Genomic DNA, 22749 nt, shown 5'->3' with positions numbered 1-22749 from the left:
CCACTCCTTTGTTATCTTGGCTGTGTGCTTAGGGTCGTTGTCCTGTTGGAAGATGAACCTTCACCCCAGTCTGAGGTCCAGAGCGCTCTGGAGCAGGTTTTGATCAAGGATGTCTCTGTACATTGCTGCATTCATCTTTCCCTCGATCCTGACTAGTCTCCCAGTTCCTGCTTCTGAAAAACATCCCCGCAGCATGGATGCTGCCACCACCATGCTTCACTGTAGGTATGGTATTGGCCAGGTGATGAGCAGTGCCTGGTTTCCTCCAGACATGATGCTTGCCGTTCAGGCCAAAGAGTTCAATCTTTGTTTCATCAGACCAGAGAATTTTGTTTCTCAGGGTCTGAGAGTCCTTCAGGTGCCTTTTGGCAAACTCCAGGCGGGCTGCTATGTGCCTTTTACTGAGGAGTGGCTTCTGTCTGGCCACTCTACCATACAGGCCTGATTGGTGGAGTGCTGCAGAGATGGTTGTTCTTCTGGAAGGTTCTCCTCTTTCCACAGAGAAACGCTGTTGCAAATTGGATGCGGCTTACACCACATCCAACTCGCAGAACATTTGCAAACATGTGCTTTTCAATGGATATGGTTCAGGTATGTGCGTTGCATCCGCACTCCGCAATGCACAAAAATCCTGTGCATTTTCTAGGCAGTGAGGTGCGAATTGCAAGCACATAATCTTCAATGGGAATGCATCTGCATCTGATTCGTAGATGTGTTCCGTTCTGAAGAGGAATTCTCGTCCCCTCCCCCCCCCCTCCCTGGTCAGCTGATCCACAGCTACAATGGAGGGGAACCGCTGAATGAATACATTTTCTCTTCACAAATAAAAAAAAAAACGGAGCTGCAATTCGCACCGGACTAGTGTGAACCCAGCTTAAGGCCCTTCTCCTCCGATCACTCAGTTTTGCCGAGTGGCCCGCTCTAGGAAGAGTCCTGGTGATTCTAAATTTCTCCCATTTACAGATGATGGAGGCCACTGTGCTCATTGGGACCTTCAATGCTGCAGACATTTTTCTGTAACCTTCCCCAGATCTGTGTCTTGGTACAATCCTGTCTCGGAGGTCTAAAGACAATTCCTTAGATCTCATGGCTTGGTTTGTGCTCTGACAAGCACTGGACCTTATATAGACAGGTGTGTGCCTTTCTAAATCATGTCCAATCAACTGAATTTATCACAGGTGGACTCCAATCAAGTTGTAAAAACATCTCAAGGATGATCAGTGGAAACACGTTACACCTGAGGTCAATTTTGAGTGTCATGGCAAATGCTGTAAATACTTATGTAAATGTGATTTTTTTTTTATTTTGAATGAATTTGCAAAGGTTTGAAACAAACTTCTTTCACGTTTTCATGTTCAGGTATTGTTTGTAGAATTTTGAGGAAAATAATTTAATCCATTTTGGAATAAGGCTGTAACATAACAAAATGTGGAAAAAGTGAAGCGCTGTGAATACTTTCTGGATGCACTGTACTGTGTATGTATATATATATATATATATACACACACACACACAAACACACACGAATTGCCTTGCGTTTTTGTTTTAAACTGAATGTCGGTTGGGAGTTGGGCCACTTTGAAGCCACCCTTGTGTGAACCCTTTATAGGCATTTTTTTTACCACATCCAAAATTTGCGGATTTTTACAATGCTCAAAGAACCTAACCCCTGAAAATTTTGGGGGTCAACTGTATACAGAAAATGTATAAATCATAAAGTGAGAAGCAACTCCCAGGCAGATTTGACTGATATTTTCAAAAAACAGTAGACATGGACTAAACATTTTTTTTTCTGTTCTCTGAAAAAATACTGAGAGTCCTACTTACCTGCTTTTTTCATCTGATCACACACACAGTAGTTGCCTGTTGTGCCATTGATTACAAAGCCTGTCTATACATAGGGGCTTTGGGAACTCCCATACATATGTAACGTAAGGGGTATATGCATTTTAACCAAGCATTATGAATTTGAGTCTACACACCTTAAAGAATACAGGGTCCACTTTATGTTTCACCGCATGGCTTTTCCCGACAATTCCCAGGACAGTTGCCACCTTTTCGGGGTCACCAAGGTTTTCCACCACACTGTTGATAGCCCCCATTACCCTTCGACCATGTTTGCGCAACTGAGCGCTTTGTTCCATCTTCACAGGGTCTTCCATGTCCTTAAACTGGCTGAAGTACTGCTTAGCTTTTGGAAAATTGACAAAGAACCTTTTGGAGAAAGAAGAGGAAGAGGTAAAAGAAAGATGTTAGTGTAATTTGTGCTAAACAATGTTACACAGTGTAGCAACTGGCTATAGACACTCAGGTTTAATAAGACAAAACAGTGAAGATGATTTGGAAAGTTTAGAGTGGTTTAAATAATTAAAGATGTCTGCTGATTTGTAGAGGATCATGTTCCTTATACCTTTAGGCTAGCCATGCATGGCTAGATTTCTCTTGTTCAGCCTAATCAATAGATTCTGTACTGCCAGCCATTGCATTTAAGCAGCTTTAGCACTTGTGGCTGCTTGAATACCCAACCAGTGACTGCATCTGCCTGGATGCAGTCACTGAACGACCAAACAAATTTTCCATTTGGCACCATTGACTTTTCAATTGAGTCTTGTCAAGCCAGGTGGTGTGGACAGGGGCACCCATAGCTTGAATTTCTGCTAATTAAAGGATAGATTCACCTTTTGGAGTATTTTACACCCATATTTAGGGTAACATGTAACATGTTCTAGCTCCTGTCCTCCTCACCCCCTGCTGATAAGTGCCTTTGCAGCATTGCAGCAACTCAAAATGGTACTCAGTAGTTTGTATGGCCCCCAGGTGCTTGTAGGCATGCCTGACAACGTCAGGCATGCTCCTAATGAGACAACGAATGGTGTCCTGGTGTATTTCCTCCCAGATCTGGACCAAGGCATCACTGAGCTCCTGAACAGACTGAGGTGCAACCTGGCGGCGGCGGATGGACCGAAACATAATGTCCCAGTGCTGTTCTATTGGATTTAGGTCAGGCGAACATAGGGGCCATTCAATGATATTAATTCCTTCATCCTCCAGGAACTGGCTGCATACTCTCGCCACATGCGGCCGGGCATTGTTGTGCGTCAGGAGGAACTCTGGGCTCAATGTACCAGAGTAGGGTTTGACAATGGGTTCAGGGATTTTATCCTGATACCTAATGGCAGTCAGGGTGCCATTGTCTAGTCTGTAGAGGTCTGTGCATCCTTCCATGGATAAGCCCCCCCAGACCATCATTGACCCACTACCCAACCGGTAATGCTGAACGATGTTACAGGCACTTCTGTCACATGTGCTCAGGGTGAACCTGCTCTCATCTGTGAAAAACACAGGGTACCAGTGGTGGACCTGCCAAGTCTGGTGTTCAATGGCAAATGCCAATTGATCTCCATGATGCCGGACAGTGAGCACAGGGCCCACTAGAGGACTTTGGGTGCCCTCAGGCCACCCTTATGAAGTCTGTTTAATGATTGTTTGGTCAGAGACATTGACACCAGTGCCCTGCTGGAGGTCTCGGTAAAACTGGTAGTATTTTCATATAGATATTGATATATAATCAATCATGCAAGCATGTCCCACTGCCTTGGCCAACCGGGGAAAGTCCAAAATGCTAAACTAAAAGAAGAAAGAGAAGGCACGTGGCCTGATGGATGAGTACTTTTAAAACGTTTATTAAAACAAACTGGTGTGTACAGAAAATAAAAATACTATGTATTCATAAGAGTGGGTGAGTTACAATGTAAGTACCCCCTAGTCAACTGAGTTAAATATGAAATTTTAAAAAATGTGGTGCCCATATATGGGGTAAAAATTAAACAATCAGCTAACGCATTTCAAGGGTTATCCTCTTCCTCAGAGTCTTGATATACCAGGTCTGGTCTGTATCTTTAAAATGTAGAGGACTGGATGTGTGGTACAAAAACTGGACAGGTGGTCCCCTCAAATGCGTGGATTCCCCTTCACTGTAGGTCAGTTTCCTCTACATCCCAGCGCTCTCAGCACCGTGAAGGGGTCAGATTGTCCGTCTGTCTTGGAGACCCAGTAGTTATTGCTGATATTGTAACCACTCTCCCATAAAGGTTCCTGGCTGAACGTCCAAGTGGAGGACAGGGATATCCTGACAACGATCCTTAGTAGAGCTGTGGGTATTCCCCTGTAGTGTTGCAGCTGTGCGGCACTCTGCAGCGTATTCCCTCGCTGTGTGTGTGTCCTGGCCACACAGGGAATATGCTGCAGAGTGACGCACCCCTTCACGGTGCTGAGAGCGCTGGGATGTAGAGGGAACTGACCTACAGTGAAGGAGAATCAACACATTTGAGTGGACCACCTGTCCAGTTTTTGTACCACACATCCAGTCCTCTACATTTTAAAGATACAGACCAGACCTGGTATATCAAGGCTCTGAGGAAGAGGATAACCCTCGAAATGCGTTAGAAGATTGTTTAAGTTTTATCCCGTATATGGGCACCACATTTTTATTTTATTTTATATTTAACTTAGTTGACTAGGGGGTACTTACATTGTAACTCACCCACTCTTATGAATACGTAGTATTTTTATTTTCTGTACAGACCAGTTTGTTTTAATAAACGTTTTAAAAGTACTCAAGCATCAGGCCACGCGCCTTCTCTTTCTTCTTTTAGTTTAGCCCTGCTGGAGGTCATTTTGTAGATCTCTGGCAGTGCTCATCTTATTCCTCCTTGCACAAAGGAGCAGATACCAGTTCTGCTAATGGGTTAAGGACCTTCAACGGCCCCGTCCAGCTCTCCTAGAGTAACTGCCTGTCTCCTGGAATCTCCTCCATGCTTTTGCTGTGCTGGGAGACACAGCAAACCTTCTGGCAATGGCACGTATTGATGTGCCATCCTGGAGGAGTTGGACTGCCTGTGCAACCTCTAAGGCAGGGATATGCAATTAGCAGGCCTCCAGCTGTTTCAGAAGTACAAGTCCCATGAGGCATAGCAAGACTCTGACAGCCACAAGCATGACACCCAGAGGCAGAGGCATGATGGGATTTGTAGTTTTGCAACAGCTGGAGGTCCGCTAATTGCCTATCCCTGCTCTATGGGGTCCAGATATCGCCTCATGCTACCAGTAGTGACACTGACCCTAGCCAAATGCAAAACTAGTGAAAAACAATCAAAAATTGTCAGTGGCCTCCACCTGTAAAACCATTCCTGTTTTGGAGGTCATCTCATTGTTGCCCATCTAGTGCACCTCTTAATTTCATTAACAACAAAGCAGCTGAAACTGATTAATAACCCCATCTGCTACTTAACTGACCAGATCAATATCCCAGGAGTTTAATTGACTTGATGCTATACTCTGATTTAAAAGTGTTCCTTTAATTTTTTTGAGCAGTGATATTGCATGCTATAATTAAGTCAATCAAAGGAAATGTTTCCAAAAAAAGGAAATGTTTATTTAGGACACCTCAGTATGGTAATATGGAAGGGGACCCTGTCAGTAGAGCTGCTGTAATAGAATGCCATTTTACTACTGTCAACAGGTGGAATCTGGCACTGCTTTGTGACCATAACGGATAGTGGTTTATTATTTAAATCGCTGTGTCCCCCTGGTTGGGTTCCAGTACAGGATCTAAGGATGTGATAGCAGGGGATTGTTCCATGCCACTGAACTAAGAGGCTCTAATAAACTGGATTGAATAGCTTTTGGGGTTTAAATATGGGTAGTTGCCAGCTATATTCTGCCACTGGCAGTAAGGAAAGGAAGCTCTGTGTAAATTATGAGTAGGTTAATCAGAGCTAACACAGGGTTGAGGACTGTCCCCTCTGACCACGTAACAGAGCTGCGTCAGTGACCAAATATCAATGTGGTCACGTGTCACATGAGAGTCCTGGTCCTACATACCAGAAAGTACACAGTGCCTGAACAAAGCAGCAAGAAATGATGGAAAGGTAAGTACTGTATATGTTGCTGGGTAGTAGTGCAGTAAAGCAAACCTTTTGTTTTGTCCTGCACAGACGAACAAACAGGTTTGCTTTAATTCTGTGAAAAGAAGAATCTTCTAGATACCGGCAGTACTTTTCCCCTGCAAAACTGTAACATAAGAACATTGCTTATTTGCACTACTTTAAATAACCTCTTGGGAATGTTAACCATAGGTTGTATTTTTAATGGCAGTATATATTTTCCACTTTGAATTTAAAGTCTACTTGTTCTGGAAATCTGACAATCAGCTCTGCCCCAGTATCAATTAAATGCCAACTCTTGTTACCATAATGAAGCCCTAAATTCACATCCTGACTTTAGGCCCATTGCTTTAAAAGCCTTAAGCAGGCCATAGATTATGCAATTTTCTTTCCTGCAGCCACCACTGACTGTGTTGATGGGGGAATCTCTCCCGCTGAGCTATTGTGTTCTCCCTAGTAGCCATAGCCACTGGCAATAAACGTATGCTAAAAATTCAACATGCTGGTTGTACCCAAGTCAATTGATAGACTGACTGACCCAGGTCGATCGATGGATCAATGGATCAATGGGTGCAACCAGCCTGTCCATAGATGGATCTATTCTCAGCTGGTCCCTGCTGAACTGGCTGAGATTCCATACATCTATGGCCAACTTTATTACAAAATCCACCTTTCCATTGCTAAAATAGTTATCTGTCAGCACCATCTGAGGCCTACCACTCTCTGTCTGTTTTTCTACTTCTGTCTAAGTAAGAAGACATCAGCTGATAGGGCAGATAGATCCAGCCCCAGCTGACATCTGCATTAGTGCTACTAGGAGGACACAGGGACTAGGGAATTTTCTCATGTATTGTATATTACATTGTTTCCACTAAACACCAATGAAAAGAGTGACATAGGATTGACCTGCAGAAAGGGGGCACTTCTGCACTGACCTGCAAAAAGGGGGCACTTGTCCAATGACCAGCACAAAGGGGTGTCAGGTCTTTCCATTTACATTTTTAAAACTTTAAACTGGTGTGCCTCAACATATTGCATGCTTTTAAACTGGGTGCCATGGCTGACAAATGGTTGAAGATGTAGACAACCATTGGGCATAGGCGTGCGCACGGGGTGTACCGGATGTGCCTGGGCTGTCTCCTGAGATCTACCCCAAAATGTTGCATCCAAGAGCCTGTGTAACCCGCGCTGCCTGTGAAACTGTTTCACATGCAGCCGATCGTGAGGCTTGCCAGAGCCTCTCAGTTTATGAAACTGTCATGTAATGTCACTGCTTGCAGGCAGAGAGACCAGCTGTCAAAACTTAGCGGTGATGTCAGAGGTGGGCACGAACAGCTATCAAACACCAGCCAATGGGATGGGGTCTGGGCGGACCGCTATATTTGTTTGGCTCCGTCCCTTCTATCTTAAACAGCCCAATCATTTGGCTGGTGTTGATAGCTGCTTGGTCCCACCCATCCCAGACATTGCAGCTGAGTTGTGACAGCTGGTCTTTCTCCCAGTAAACAGTTACATTATCTGACAGTTTCACACACTGAGCAGCTCTTGCAAGCCTCACTATCTGCTGCAAGTGAAACTCCCCCTCTTCCCTATCAGTGCCAACCAATGCTGCCTATCATTGCTGCCAATCAGTGCCAATCAATGCTGCCTATCAGTGCCTATCAATGCTGTCTATCAGTGCCCATCAGTATTGCCAATCAGTGCCCATCAGTACTGTCAATCAGTGCCCATCAGTGCTGCCTATCAGTGCCAATCAGTGCTTATCAGTGCCAATCAATGCCCATAAGTGCTGCCTATCAGTGCCCATCAGTGCTGCCAGTCAGTGCCGCCTATCAGTGCCAAAAAGTGCTGCCTATTAGGGCCACCGCTCAGTGCTACCAATTACTGCCAATCAGTGCAGCCTATTAGTGCCCATCAGTGCTGCCTATCAGTGCCAATCAGTGCCAAGTGCTGCCAATCAGTGCCCATCAGTGCTGCCAATCAGTGCCCAAAAGTGCTGCCAATCCATGGACAGCCAGGCTGCCTATCAGTGCCAATTAGTGCTGACAATCAGTGCCCATCAGTGCTGCCAATCAGTGGCAATCATTGCTGCTTAACAGTGCCCACCAGTGCTTCCAATCAGTGCCAATCAGTGCTGCCAATCAGTGCCACCTATCAGTGCCAATCAGTGCCCATCAGTGCTGCCAATCAGTGCACATCAGTGCACTGAGTGCAGGGATGGGGAGATGAACTCAGCAGCCAGGCACATTGTCAATGGGGGGGGGGGGGGCGGCACAACTTAAATCCATGATGTTTATTAATGCCACATGCCAATCTTTAGTAGAATAGGTCAGCCCCCAAAAATTCCACTCACCTGCTCGTATTTTGCGAGTGGATTTTGAGGGCTGGCGAGAAGGGCTGCCTGGGAACTGGGGGGGGGGGGGAGTGCCGTCGATCACAGAGAGGAATAGAGGATAGCCGCTGGCTGGATGATCAGAGCGCGGGGGAACATAACAGCTTTCATTTCAATAGCTGTGTGTTCCCCCGCCGTGCGCCATCACATACAGTCCCTCCTCATTTTCTGGGACTTTGATAGACAGATCACCCGTCCAATCCTAGGACGGGGGGGGGGGGCTTATTTCGAACGGAGGGGGAACACACAATTGAAATGAAAGCTGTGATGTTCCCTGCTCTGATCATCTGGCTGGCGGCTCCCCTCTCTTTCCCTCCACAGGTAGGCTGCATGGTGGGCAAAGACTGCATTGGACACAAGCTGCATTGGACATATGCTGCATGGTGGGCACAGGCTGCATTGCACGCAGGCTGCATGGTGGGCACAGGCTGCATTGGAAGCAAACAACAAATAGGACAAAATAACAGAAAAACTCAATGTGCATAACTATTCACCCCCCTTAAGTCAATACTTTGTAGAGCCACGTTTTGCGGCTATCACAGCTCCAAGTCACTTTGGATAAGTCTCTATGAGCTTGCCACATCTTACCACTGGGATTTTGCCCATTCCTCCTTGCAAAACTGCTCCAGCTCCTTCAAGTTTGGTGGTTTGCGCTTGTGAACAGCAATCTTTAAGTCTGACCACAAACTTTCTATTGGATTGAGGTCTGGGCTTTGACTAGGCCATTCCAACACATTTACATGTTTTCCCTTAAACCACTCAAGTGTTGCTTTAGCTGTGTGTTTGGGGTCCTGCTGGAAGGTGAACCTCCGTCCTAGCCTCAAATCATACACAGAGTGGTACAGGTTTTGCTTAAGAATATCCCTGTATTTAGCACCATCCATCTTTCCCTCAACCCTGACCAGTTTCCCAGTCCCGACTGCTGAAAAACATCGCCACAGCATGATGCTGCCACCACCATGTTTTACTGTGGGGATGGTGTTCTTTGGGTGATGTGATGTGTTGGGTTTGCGCCAGACATAGCATTTTCTTTGATGGACAAAAGGTTAAATTTTAGTCTCATCAGACCAGAGCACCTTCCTCCATACATTTTGGGAGTCTCCCACATGCCTTTTTGCAAACTCAAAATGTGCAATTTAGTTTTTTGCTAAAAGTAATGGCTTTCTTCTGGCCATTCTGCCATAAATCCCAACTCTATGGAGCGTACGGCTTATTGTCGTCCTATGTACAGATACTCCAGTCTCTGCTGTGGAACTCTGCAGCTCCTCCAGGGTTACCTTAGGTCTCTGTGCTGCCTCTCTGATTAATACCCCCTTTGCCCGGTCCATGAGTTTTGGTGCCATCTCTTGGCAGGTTTGCTGTTGTGCCATGTTCTTTCCATTTGGTTATGATAGATTTGATGGAGCTCCTAGGGATCATCAAAGATTTGGATATTTTTTTATAACCTAACCCTGACTTGTACTTCTCAACAACATTGTTCCTTACTTGTTTGGAGAGTTCCTTGATCTTCATGGCAGTGTTTGGTTAGTGGTGCCTCTTGCTTAGGTGTTGCAGCCTCTGGGGCCTTTAAAAAAGGTGTGTATATGTAATGACAGATCATGTGACACTTAGATTGCACACAGGTGGACATCAGTTCACTAATTATGTGACTTCTGAAGGTAATTGGTTGCACCAGAGCTTTTTATGGGCTTCATAACAAAGGGGGTGAATACATACGCACATGCCAATTATCAGTTTTTTATTTCTGAAAAATAGTTTTATGTATATATTTTTCTAATTTTACTTCACCAACTTAGACTATTGTGTTCTGATCCATCACATATAATTCAGATTAAAAAAACATTGACCCAAAGGCTGTAATGTAACAAAATAGGTAAAAAGCTAAGGGGGTGAATACTTTTGCAAGGCACTGTGTATATATATATATATATATATATATATATATATATACACACACACACACACACACACATACACATGTATGTGTGTTTGAGCTTTGGGTACTGCAATAGGCTGCTCACGCCCATGCACTTATGCAGGTGTTTCTCAGCACATGTGAGCATATATGTTTGTATACACATATGAGTATGTTTATATACAGTAAATTTCAGTATGTTTATATACATATGGAGTATTCATGTTTATATACATATGAGTATTCACATTTATAAACATATGAGTATGCATGTTTATTCTCATATTTTTTCCCCCCAAAAAATAAATAAATTGATTTGTGCATGCACAAACCACTTTCTAATTTATATTCCTTATTTTCTTTAGTAGTTGACAATTGACCTCATGCGTGTTTATGAATAAGACGATTTATGATCAAAACATTTGCAAGTATTTACTTAGATTAATTACCAAGTTGGTCTGGTGAACTTACTGTTTTTTCCATACAATTATAGTATTATTCACACTGCATTTCTAACAAGTTTGCACTTCTACACACACAATAACTTCTGTATATGAGACTACAAGGACAAACACTTCTCATGAACTTTGTTCACTTAACCAGAAAATTGTGCAGCTAAACGCGTACAAGTCAGGGTTGCCAACCGTCAGCAAATTTACTGACAGTTTGTAAAAATCAGTGATTTTTTTACATCTGTCTTTAAATATCAGGGGCTAATAATTTTGTCATGCTGTGTTGAACCCCCAATGCCGCCAGTACACACATTCCAACAACAAAATCCATGGATTTTTTCCGACGGATGTTGGCTTAAACTTGTCTTGCATACACACGGTCACACAAATCTTGTCGTAAATTCTGAACATCAAGAAAGCGGTGACGTACAACACGTACGACGAGCCGAGAAAAATGAAGTTCAATAGCCAGTACGGCTCATCTGCTTGATTCCGAGCATGCGTGGAACTTTGTGCGTTGGAATTGTGTACACACGATCGGAATTTACGACAACGGATTTTGTTGTCGGAAAATTTGAGAACCAGCCCTCAAATTTTGTGTGACGGAAATTCCGATGGAAAATGTCTGATGGAGCCTACACACGTTCGGAATGTCTGACAAAGAGCTCCCATCGAACATTTTCGGTCAGAAAATCTGACCGTGTGCATGGGGCATTAGTGTAAAGCAGGCAAATGACTTTTTAGGGGTATTTTCAGTGTTTCCATATTGTGTTTTGAAGACAATTGAAGAATACTGCTCCGATGAAGGCTCCTTTACACAAGTTCTATCTAAAACATACAACCTCTTAAACACCCTGGCCAAGCAGCCACATTTACCATACCTGAGAAAATGGGAAAAGGAATTGAATTGTACATTCACGCCAACCAAACAACAACATATCCTCAGATTCTCCCTAAAATCATCAGTCTGTACGAAAATCCAAGGGACTAACTATAAACTTTTGATAAGGTGGTACCTTACTCCTCATTTGCTACACAAATACTATCCCTCTACAACTGATCGTTCCTGGAGATGCCAGGGGGACAGAGGGACGCTGCTCCACATATTTTGGTCATGCCTTACGTTAACTCACTTCTGGGCAACAGTCAGAGGAATCACTCAAAAATTCACAGAATATAAGATTCCTGATGACCCGGCCTTCTTCCTGCTACATGTCTCCACCATTTCAGCCAAACTTTATAAAAAATCAATTGTGTGACACCTCTTGAACGCTTTTGCTGTAGGATGCAACTAAGAAAATGTCAGGAAAGACCTACTAGAACAGCTGAATTTTATTTGGGGTTAATCTGAGGCACTTTAAATGATGGCAGGTGTGTACTGACTCTTATTTAACATGAGTTTGAATATGATTGCTTAATTATGAACATAGCTATTGCTAGTTGGCTTCACAAGTTGGAGGATATCAATAAAATGGAGGAGCTGATACTTACTGCGCAACATCAGCAGGAAAAATACTCTAAAACATGGGATTTGGAACCAGTTTGTCCTTTCTGCAGAGGGAACGGCCCTTCTCAGAACAATTATCCACTTGCGCGCACGCGCTGCACAGCGGGGGTGCTGATGCTCCTGACCAGCGGTCGCGATGACCACCAACCACGAGCAATCACAGGCACGAGAGGTAGAACAGGGACGTGCGTGTGTATACACACACATCCCAGTTCTGTGAGGAGAGGAGAGAGAGATCATGAGTTCCTACGAGCAGGGAACCACGATCTCTCATCTCCTATAGTCAGTCCCATCTCCCACAGTTAGAACACACACATAGGGAACAGTTAACCCCTTCCCTGCCAGTGACATTTATACAGTAATCCGTGAATTTTTTATAGCACTGATTGCTGTATAATTGTCAATCGACCCAAAAATGTGTCAAAAGTGTCCGCCATAATGTCGCAGTCTCGATAAAAATCGCAGATCGCCATCATTACTAGTAAATATAATAATAATAAAAATGCCATAAATCTATCCCCTATTTTGTAGACGCTATAACTTTTGCGCAAACCAATCATTATACGCTTTTTGCAATTTTTATTACCAAAAATATGTAGAATACGTATCGGCCTAAACTGAGGAAAAAATTAGCTTTCTTTTAAAAAAAATTGGGGCTATTTATTACAGCAAAAAGTACAAAATATTGATTTTTTTCAAAAATTGTCGCTGTTTTTTCGTTTATAGCGCAAAAAATAAAAACTGCAGAGATGATCAAATACCACCAAAAGAAAGCTCTATTTGTGGGAAAAAAAAACATCAATTTTGTTTGGGTACAGCATTGCACGAACACAAAATTGTCAGTTAAAGCGACGCAGTGCCGTATCGCAAAAAAAGGCCTGGTCATTGAGCAGCCAATTCTTCTGGGGCTGAAGTGGTTAACCTGAACCAACACCATCTCAGACTTTACAAGTCGCCATGAATACATTCCTGACATGTCACAATATAAAGCAACAGTATCATTTTCCATGTTGTATTCTTTATGTAAAAAGCAGTCATTAGCCTGCTGGAGTCTCCTCTCCCCCCACGATCACACAGACTGCAACATTGTACGTTTGTAGCAAGTCACAAAATGAGAGGATAAAGTAAGGGCTGACCTGTGTTAAACATTTGTGAGCCTGGGTTCACACTTGTGCGATTTAGACACCACATGTGATTCGCACAGGAATCGCACCATATTCCTGTGCACATCACATGCAATGTCTGTGCCATGCGATTTCGGCCATACATTTTGTATGGCTGAAATCAAATCACATCTACACCAAAATGGTGCAGGACCCTTTTTTCCCCCGCACCTGAATTGCATTGCATGGGTGTTCTGGCAATCGCACTGTGTTTTGCGATCTGTTTTGAGGTGTTGTTAGGATAACATTGCAATGTAGTGCAGGAAATGCACAGGATTCACTGCGTTTCCTGCATCGCTTAAGTGTGAACCTGGGCTTAACTGTACAAGGATTTATATAATTGAATCTCAGAATCTCAGTCCAGAAACCAGATTCAGATGCTGGGTGATGCCTGAGCCAAGATGACTTTGTCCTCTTATAGAAAAAAAGCAGAAAAAGGCATTGTCTTGGAGGTATGGAGGTATGGGGGGATGGGACCTGGATATCACTGAAATTTGCCTAGCCCCCCCGATATTTGCCTAGCCAAAAATGCCTGATATGGTGGAGGATGTGGTCTCCTCCCATGTGACAGTGCTCAGCTCTAGCAGCCAATCACTAGGCCCAAACACTGTCACATGCCTGGGGCAGTCAAGTCACGGATCCACCTAGCGATATGTATTTTTTAAACACAAAACAAAAAGGACATATAAAGTTCTTATTTGGTACAACTCTTTTAATAAAAACAATACCTGCTATGATTTATTATAGGCTGATAATTCCTTTACCACTTCAATACCAGGCACTTAGACACCTTCCCGCCCAGGCCAATTTTCAGCTTTCAGTGCTGTCGCAATTTGAATGACAATTGCGCGGTCATCCATCACTGTACCCAAACAATTTTTTTATCATTTTGTTCCCACAAATAGAGCTTTCTTTTGGTGGTATTTGATCACCTCTGCGGTTTTTATTTTTTGCGCAAAAAAATAAAAAAAGACCGAAAGTTTCGAAAAAAAAAACAAGTTTTTCTTTGTTTCTGTTAGAATATTTACATCAGTATTCACCCCCCCTTAGAACTATAGTCCCCTTTCACATTAGGATTCGCCCATACATCAGGAGTCCCCATTTACATTAGGAGCTCTGTACTGAGCATCAATGGACCCTGAATTAGATCAGAGTCCCCCTTTACATCAGGAGCTGCCCCCCCCCCCACACACACACACACACACTTCAGATCAGAGTCCTCCCTCACTCATCAGCAGTAGCCCTTTATATCAGTAACTCCTCTTATATTAAGGGCCCCTTTACATCAGGAGCTCTCCTTAAAGAGGAGGGCCCATGAAAAAAAAAAAAAAAATTAAAAGTCAGCAGCTACAAATACTGCAGCTGCTGACTTTTAATTGGACACTTACCTGTCCCAGGGTCCAGCGATGCGGGGGATCGAAGCCCCGCTCGACTCCCCCTCCGTTCGGCAGCGCTGGCATTGCAACTGTGGGCGCCGGGCTGTGGCTTCACTGCCTGGCACCCACTGCGCATGCGCGAGCGGCACCACGCTCCGTGATTGGCCGCTCAGTCACCTGGGACCTGTAATGGGTCCCAGATGATTGACAAGAGGGAGGGAGCAGAGCCAAGTCCTTCCTGTGCCGAGGGGGAAGTGATGTCACCAGCCCAGGCACTGGAAGAGGCAGACTACGAGGGACCACCTAGCAACAGGCATTTAGAGGTAAGTAAAAGAAAAAAATTTCAAATTTTTTTTTTAATTTTTTTTTTTAGACACAGTCATGCATTTTTTTTTTTTTTTTTAGGGTGGAACACCACTTTAAATCAAGAGTCCCTCTTTCAAATCTCCCTTTACATTAGTAGTCTTCTTTACATCAGTATCCCAGTGTGACAGTAGGGGGGCAGAGTGTGCTGGGGCAGTGTGACATGAGGGGGCAGTGTGACTTGAAGGGGCAGTGTGATGGGGCAGTGTAACAGGGGGGCAGAGTGAGACAGGAGGGGACAGAATGTGACAGGAGGGGGCAGAATGCGACAGGAGGGGGCAGAGTGTGACAGGAGGGGACAGAGTGTGACAGGAGGGGGCAGAGTGTGACAGGAGGGGACAGAGTGTGACAGGAGGGGGCAGAGTGTGACAGGAGGGGGCAGAATGTGACAGGAGGGGGCAGAGTGTGACAGGAGGGGTCAGAGTGTGACAGGAGGGGGCAGAATGTGACAGGAGGGGCAGAGTGTGACAGGAGGGGGCAGAATGTGACAGAGAAGGCAGAATGTGACAGGAGGGGCAGAGTGTGACAGGAGGGGGCAGAATGTGACAGGAGGGGGCAGAGTGTGACAGGGGGGGCAGAGTGTGACAGGGCACAGTAGCTGCGTTTGATGGCACAGTGGCTGCAATTGATGGGCACAGTGGCTGCGTTTGATGGCACAGTGGCTGCAATTGATGGGGCACAGTGGCTGCGTTTGATGGCACAGTGGCTGTGTTTGGTGTGCACAGTGGCTGCGTTTGGTGGGCACAGTGGCTGCATTTGATGGGGCACAGTGGCTGCATTTGATGGGGCACAGTGGCTGCATCTGATGGTACAGTGGCTGCGTTGGTGGGCACAGTGGCTGCAATTGATGGGCACAGTGGCTGCTATTGGTGGGCACAGTGGCTGCGTTTGGTGGGCACAGTGGCTGCGTTTGATGGCCCAGTGGCTACAATTGATGGGCACAGTGGCTGCGTTTGATGGCCCAGTGGCTACAATTGATGGGCACAGTGGCTGCGTTTGATGGAACAGTGGCTGCGTTTGATGGGGCACAGTGGCTACAATTGATGGAACAGTGGCTACAATTGATGGGCACAGTGAGGCTGCAATTGATGTCTTTTTTTCAGAATTTTTTAGTTTGTTTGCACCCCCCCCCCAAAATTTGGAGCACCAGCAGCCACTGGCATGTGCAAAGTGCTCCATGCATGCTAAAATCAATGCAAACCCTTTAAACAGTCCACATTTATTGAAAGTGCATTAATATGCAGATCATGATATTGCAATAAAGTGCTCTATCAATGCTGAAATCAATGCAAACTCATTAAAGAGGAGTTCCGCCCCCACCCCGTGAAAACATTAAAACTCAGCAGCTACAAATACTTACCTGTCCAGGGATCCCGCGATGTCGACACCTCAGCCGATTTTCGGATTGGCTCTCTGGTTTTGCCATCATCATTCATGGTAAGGGAAATCGGACGGTTCACTACTGCACGTGTGTGCGAAGCACGTTGCACTTTCTGAATGCCCCAGTGGAGGAAGGAGGAGGGGGGCCGAACTTCAGAGGGGGCAGCGCAGTCTCCAGGGAGTGGGGAAGGGTACCTGTCAAAAACAGGTACCTGTTCCCCCCTCTCCCCTGAAAGGTGCCAAATGATCCTAAAGAGGAAGGGGTGTGGTTTACAGATGATAGGGTGGGTCTTAAACAGGAAGGGGTGTGGCCTCAGCAGCAAGGGGTGGGTCGTATTTAAATTAGGGGAGGTGCATGAGTTTAGTCAGGCCTAGGGCAGCACAAAACCTAAATACACCACTGTATATAGTTCTGGTTACCAGGCGGGAGCTGCCTAAGAGCAGCAGGGGACTCTTACCTTGCAAGCTCGACCGAAACAGCATGGCTGAAGGCAAGACGTGGGAGCCGGATTTGGGAGGCGGAGCAGCTTTGCACGGAGGTGCAGAAGATGAGAGGAGCTGTCTAGCAGACAGAAACAGCATGGCTGAAGGCAAGACATGGAAGCCGAAGTCAGGGGCGGAGATGGGAGGCAGAGGTGCAGTGTGTAGAGAATATGCTGCCCACTAAGTATCGAATAGGGTGAAGCGCTTACACAGTATAGAAAAGCGTCACCCATACAAACTACCCAATTCTCACCCACCTTTCATCATCCAGCAGAATGGCACTTTCCCCACTTCCCCTCCCCACTGACAGCCGTGTGTCCGGGTGTCGGGCACACTGAAAACCGGACATGTGTGTCAAAACCCGGACTGAAAACCGGACAGGTGGCAACCCTATGATCGTTAGTGTAAAAAAAATGCCTATAAGCCTGCATGTGATCACTATATTGGAGCTGACATAGCAATCATATGATCAAGCCACACTCTGATTTGTTCCTAATCGTTCGTGGAAAAACCTGGCTGCCAGTGACAGCTGGTATTGAAGGCCAGCAGGTGTGCGAAACAACAAGACCCCAGTTGGGATAAAATTTTCACCCCCTAACAGGCAGTGTCTGAACATTTTGCATTGTATACAATTAATGTTTGGGGTTGGATCTAGCATCTAAGCATTGCTCCTGCATAAGCCCCTTGCCTGATACAGAGTTGTTGTTGATGCAATGTTGTGGTTACATTTGAGGATTATGTTACAACTGTGCTGGTTTTGGATTATTCTCAGTTCTGACTAATGTCTCTTCATTTGCTTCTGATGCCCAGCATGACTGACCACACTGATTTGAACTGAAACTTGCATAGTGACCCCAACTCTTCCGACCCCTTGGTATTGCATCTGCCTATTTAGTAGAGTTGCCACCTCATCCCTTTAAAATCGAACATATATTAATTACATTTAACATATGTTCGGGTTTAAAGGGATGAGGTAGCAACTCTACTATTAAGCCTGTCTTTACTAGTTCTAGTACAGCCCTGTAACCTGTACAGGGAAAGTTTCTATTACTTAGGCCAGCCATACACGGTTTGAATCTTGGCCGGCAAGAACTGGACGAGATTCAAACCATTAATGGGCAAGCTGAATGTACCAAGTTGAACGATCGATCAACTTGGGTACAACCAGCCTGCCAGATTCGCTTGCAATTGCCGCTAGCGATAATCACTATGGGATGGCTTCTCCGGCCCACTCCCGTTCCACCGCCAGGAGAAGACAATGTCTCGGCAGGAGGGTTTCCTGTCAACGCCAGCTATGGGCGGCACAGTGGTCTAGTGGGTAGCACTCTCACCTAGCAGTAAGAAGGGTCGCTGGTTCGGATCCCAACCACGACACTACCTGCCTGGAGTTTGCATGTTCTCCCTGTGTCTGCGTGGGTTTCCTCCGGGTACTCCGGTTTCCTCCCACACTCCAAAGACATGCTGGTAGGTTAATTGGATCCTGTCTAAATTGTCCCTAGTATGTATGAATGTGAGTTAGGGATCTTAGATTGTAAGCTCCTTGAGGGTAGGGACTGATGTGAATGTACAATGAATATGTAAAGCGCTGCGTAAATTGACGGCGCTATATAAGTACCTGAAATAAATAAATAAATAAATATTGATGGGGGAATCATGTTAAATTCTTTTGTGTAACCACCATCTATGGCCTGCTTTAGACATAGAAAATCCAGACCCAGGGGCATGCAGATACAAAACACACAGGTTCCAAAAAGGGTGGTTGATAAAAGGTACAACACTGCATCAGTGGTTACAGTTCTATGATTGGACCCACAGTGTCAAAAGAAATAGATAGTGGTAGAGTACATTCCTCTGTTTGGTCATTTTTGTAATTAAAGAGGTTATAAACCCTTACAACACACTTTTTGCTACAGGTAAGCCTATAATAAGGTTTACCTGTAGCTACCCTGGAAATCTCCTAAACCTGAATGGTTTAGGAGATAATCCCTGTATTTGCATGTGCCAACGTCACCGTCACATGCACACTGAAGCAAACTGAAGCAATGGTACGTACGTGCCGTTGCTTCAGTGAGTAAGCCGTTACCGGCAGTTCCCATGCGCATGCGCGGGAGTGATGTCATTGCGGTTCCGGCCAATCACAGTGCCGGAGCCCGCTATACTCGGAAGTAACTCCAGGAACAATGTTGGCTGCCAGAGCGGTGTACGAGGATGGCTGCAGAGGCTTCGATCTCAGGTAAGTAATTCATAATGAGCTAGTATGCTATGCATACTAGCTCATTAAGCCTTTGTCCTGCAGGTTTTTTGTTTTTTTTTTTTGTTCTATGGTTTACAACCACTTTAAAGGCCCATGCCACTCTAGCTGTTGCTAGTGAGTATCCATCAGTGACAGCATTGCTAGAGAATACCTTTGTATGTGTTGCTCCCCTGCCAGCTTCAGCAATGGGGTGAGGCTCCCTTGCTGCTACAAACACTGAAAAACCTGAGTGGCTGGTGAGAAAGTGATGCCTCATTCTTCCAGCTGGCAAGGGGACAACACCTGCATGTAGGATAGTGTTTTCACTCCTTGTAGAAGCGTAAAATCCCCATGCGTTTTGCCCAAGTGTTTCCTGGAGCCCCTCTAGGATTTGGACATCTTCCCTTTCATAGAGCACGGGAGGGAGGCTGGACCCCAGTGAAAGCCTGTGCACAAACCAGGGAAAAGGCGTCAAAAACGTTAACCCCCTTCCCCCTGACCTGGGCAGCTGGGTGCTAACTACACATACAGTAGGCTACCTGCCTACATGCTGTGTCCTCCAAATCGGTCCTGTCTCACAAGCAACTGGGTGACCAGTGTGACATCCAAGGAAAACAGGTGTATAGGCGCTGCAACCTTCCCACATAAAAGCTCCGCCTGGTGCTCAGACCTCGAGGCCAGAATAAGGTACCAGAATAAGGAAAGGGATGGTCGGCACTCAGGATGACGTCCAAAGTAGTATTTCTTTATTAAATGCATGTACAAAGCTGTACAACAGCCTATGCGTTTCGGACATTAGTCCTGGCTGATAAAAAACGAAATAAGTAACACTTAAATAGTATATACAAAGGTCACATGATTAACAAACACAGGTGAATTAAAAATGCAAAAGGGAAAACCCAGCATGACTCCGTGCAATGGAACACATCACAAAAAGTAGACATATAAATAAAACAGGCGTATAAAAAGTGACCCATAATAGCATGCGTAGTTTGTATTTTTTCCAAAATGGAACATCATAAAAATAGTGGGTGCTACAAGCCCAACATGACATGCAATGAAACACATCACAGAAAGTGTAGACATAGGAAAATCCAGGCATATAAAAAGCAACCCACAATAACATGCAGGGTTTATATGATTATAAAACAGGACATAGTTACATTGGTGGGGGCTACATAAAGATGATTCTGCCTGGACACTAAATTGATAAAAATCATTTAAGAAATAGATCTACATCCCATCCGGGGTTCAGTCCCTGTGGGGTGCGGGTGTGAATCCTGTGTATCCAGTAAACTTCACGTTCTAAAAGTCTACTGACCCCACAGCGAAATGATCCTGGATAAGAAAGCCAGGTTTTGTTGGTGACATGGGAACTGACATGACTCGGTACCAAAATTGAACACAAAGTGGGGGCCCTACGGGTACTGAAGCCAATACCTTTGGATAAGAGGTTATGTAATGCCCTATCAGTGTACAAAATAGGTATGTTCTTTTTCATTAAACTCAGTATTTTATTATACTCTACAGAATAGGTTGTAACAAAACTTAACCTCCCAGTGTGACATGGCCCAAAAGCTAGCTGAAAGTGATTGAATTTGCTGAAAAATGTACATGCATAAAGCTGCCAGTATCCCTATTTTCTAAATGCTGCTGACTCTGAAACTGAAAAAGCAGGTTAACGGTTCCTAGTATTCTGGGTAGGACCTACTTTAATTCTCAAACAGGGATGTGAATCATGTGATAAGTGGCTGCAGCGCTACCAAGATGCAAAATCCAGCTGTAATGGATAATATGAAATTCCCACCCAGCCATCATTTGACAATAGGCTGGGTGGGAGGTGGTTAAAGCTAAACTATGGACAGGCCCACAATATAAAATCTGTCTGTCTCCCTCCTCCAGTATACAGTGTAAAGAGTCACACCTCAAACAATATCTATAAAAATATGAAAAATGTACAGTATTTAACATACATTTAAAAACATATACTGCACAATATATGAACAAGAATAATGTTACATAGAAATCACATGAAAAAACTTTATATGTGGGACCCAGAGGCACCATATAGATACCACCATCGGTCTGGAGCAACTGTGTGACTTGTTCTCAACACGTTTCGCAAGAAAGATCTTGCTTCCTCAGATGTAGCACAGGAAAGTATCTGGAGATAAGAATGAATCAATGAATAAGAAAAAAAAAAGGAAATGGGGGAGGGGAGGGAGACAGCCATATATATATGTATATGTCCAAATGTGTACAATTTACAGTTAATGCCAAATGTTGGCCAGCTCACACCCAATTGGTGATCAAGGGTAAGTCTAACTGGGAGGTTCACTTTTTGGGTGGTGTTTTTACTTCATGGTGGATATTGATTTCTGGCAGGGAATGCCAGTTGGATGTTTTTTGTGCAAAGTGCTTTATACACATTGATGTTGTTTGGACATTTTTGATCACATTGGCTCACACATAAAGGACAAGTACTTATGTACCTTCACCAATTTGCACATTAATCTATTTTAATACATATGTATAATATTTCAATTACATCCAATATTTTATGGTATTTTATTTATTATTTATACATTCACATTTGCATATTTGCATATATCTTTTTTCACAGGCATTGGTCATGCAGCTGAGGTCAGCACTATCATCACATACCCTTTACGAAAATGGAGATGTTTTTTGGTGTTATCGATTTATAGTTTTTTCAATATGAACGCTATCAGTCACTAGTAATTCAATCCACAGTTTCACTCACAGCCCACACCTCTATAATATAACTGTCTAATTCACACACAACTCATAGTACTTCACCAACACGGAGCACACACAGACATCGCATGTTGTTGTTTGATTGATGTTTCTTTATATCCACTATCTCTACATCATAGAGCATTATCATTATTTCAGGTGTCAGGCGTTTTCACTTTCCTTGTTGGATTCTACATTGACCGCTAGGAGTTCTGTGTTGTGCGCATATCACAGTTGTATCATCTCCCCGCCCCTTCACAGCTCCCAGGGGGAAGAATCAGTGGACCTCTGGGCATGCCTCGCGGAGACCATTTGTATGTCATCATGTATACTGCTATATAGGAGTGCAATATTCACTTTACAGCTTGATCACCAATTGGGTGTAAGCTGGCCAACATTTGGCATTAACGGTAAATTGTACACATTTGGACACATACGTATATATGGCTCTCTCCCGCCCCCCCCCCCTTCCCCAGTTTCCTTTTTTTTTTTTTATTATTATTCATTGAGTCATTCTTATCTCTAGATACTTTCCTGTGTTTCTCCTGAGGAAGCGAGATCTATGTAACATTATTCTTGTTCATCTATTGTGCAGTATATGTTTTTAAATGTATGTTAAATAAATTTTTCATATTTTTATAGATATTGTTTGAAGTGTGACTCTTTAAAAGTCCTGTGGGCAAACTAGTTTGGGACTGAGACACTACCTCAGCCCATTCCACATCAGCTCTACTTTTTTGTCTATGGTATTTTTGGAACACCGTGCTCATTTTGTCTAGGTGT

General features: G+C 44.4%; 1 protein-coding gene across 1 annotated transcript in view; it reads right to left on the bottom strand.

Annotated features, from left to right (window-relative positions):
* CYGB (cytoglobin) overlaps positions 1-22749 on the bottom strand; it is a 79618-nt gene that overhangs the window by 7490 nt on the left and 49379 nt on the right. Inside the window, exon 2 of the mRNA XM_073606203.1 lies at positions 1983-2214. Within this exon, the coding sequence (XP_073462304.1) occupies positions 1983-2214 (232 nt within the window). The remainder of the gene's footprint in view (positions 1-1982; positions 2215-22749) is intronic.

Source organism: Aquarana catesbeiana, linkage group LG12 (assembly GCF_042186555.1).
Source record: "Aquarana catesbeiana isolate 2022-GZ linkage group LG12, ASM4218655v1, whole genome shotgun sequence".
Lineage (NCBI taxonomy): Eukaryota > Metazoa > Chordata > Amphibia > Anura > Ranidae > Aquarana > Aquarana catesbeiana.
Note: the sequence above shows the minus strand (reverse complement) of the source record. Positions and strands in the feature narration are given on the sequence as shown.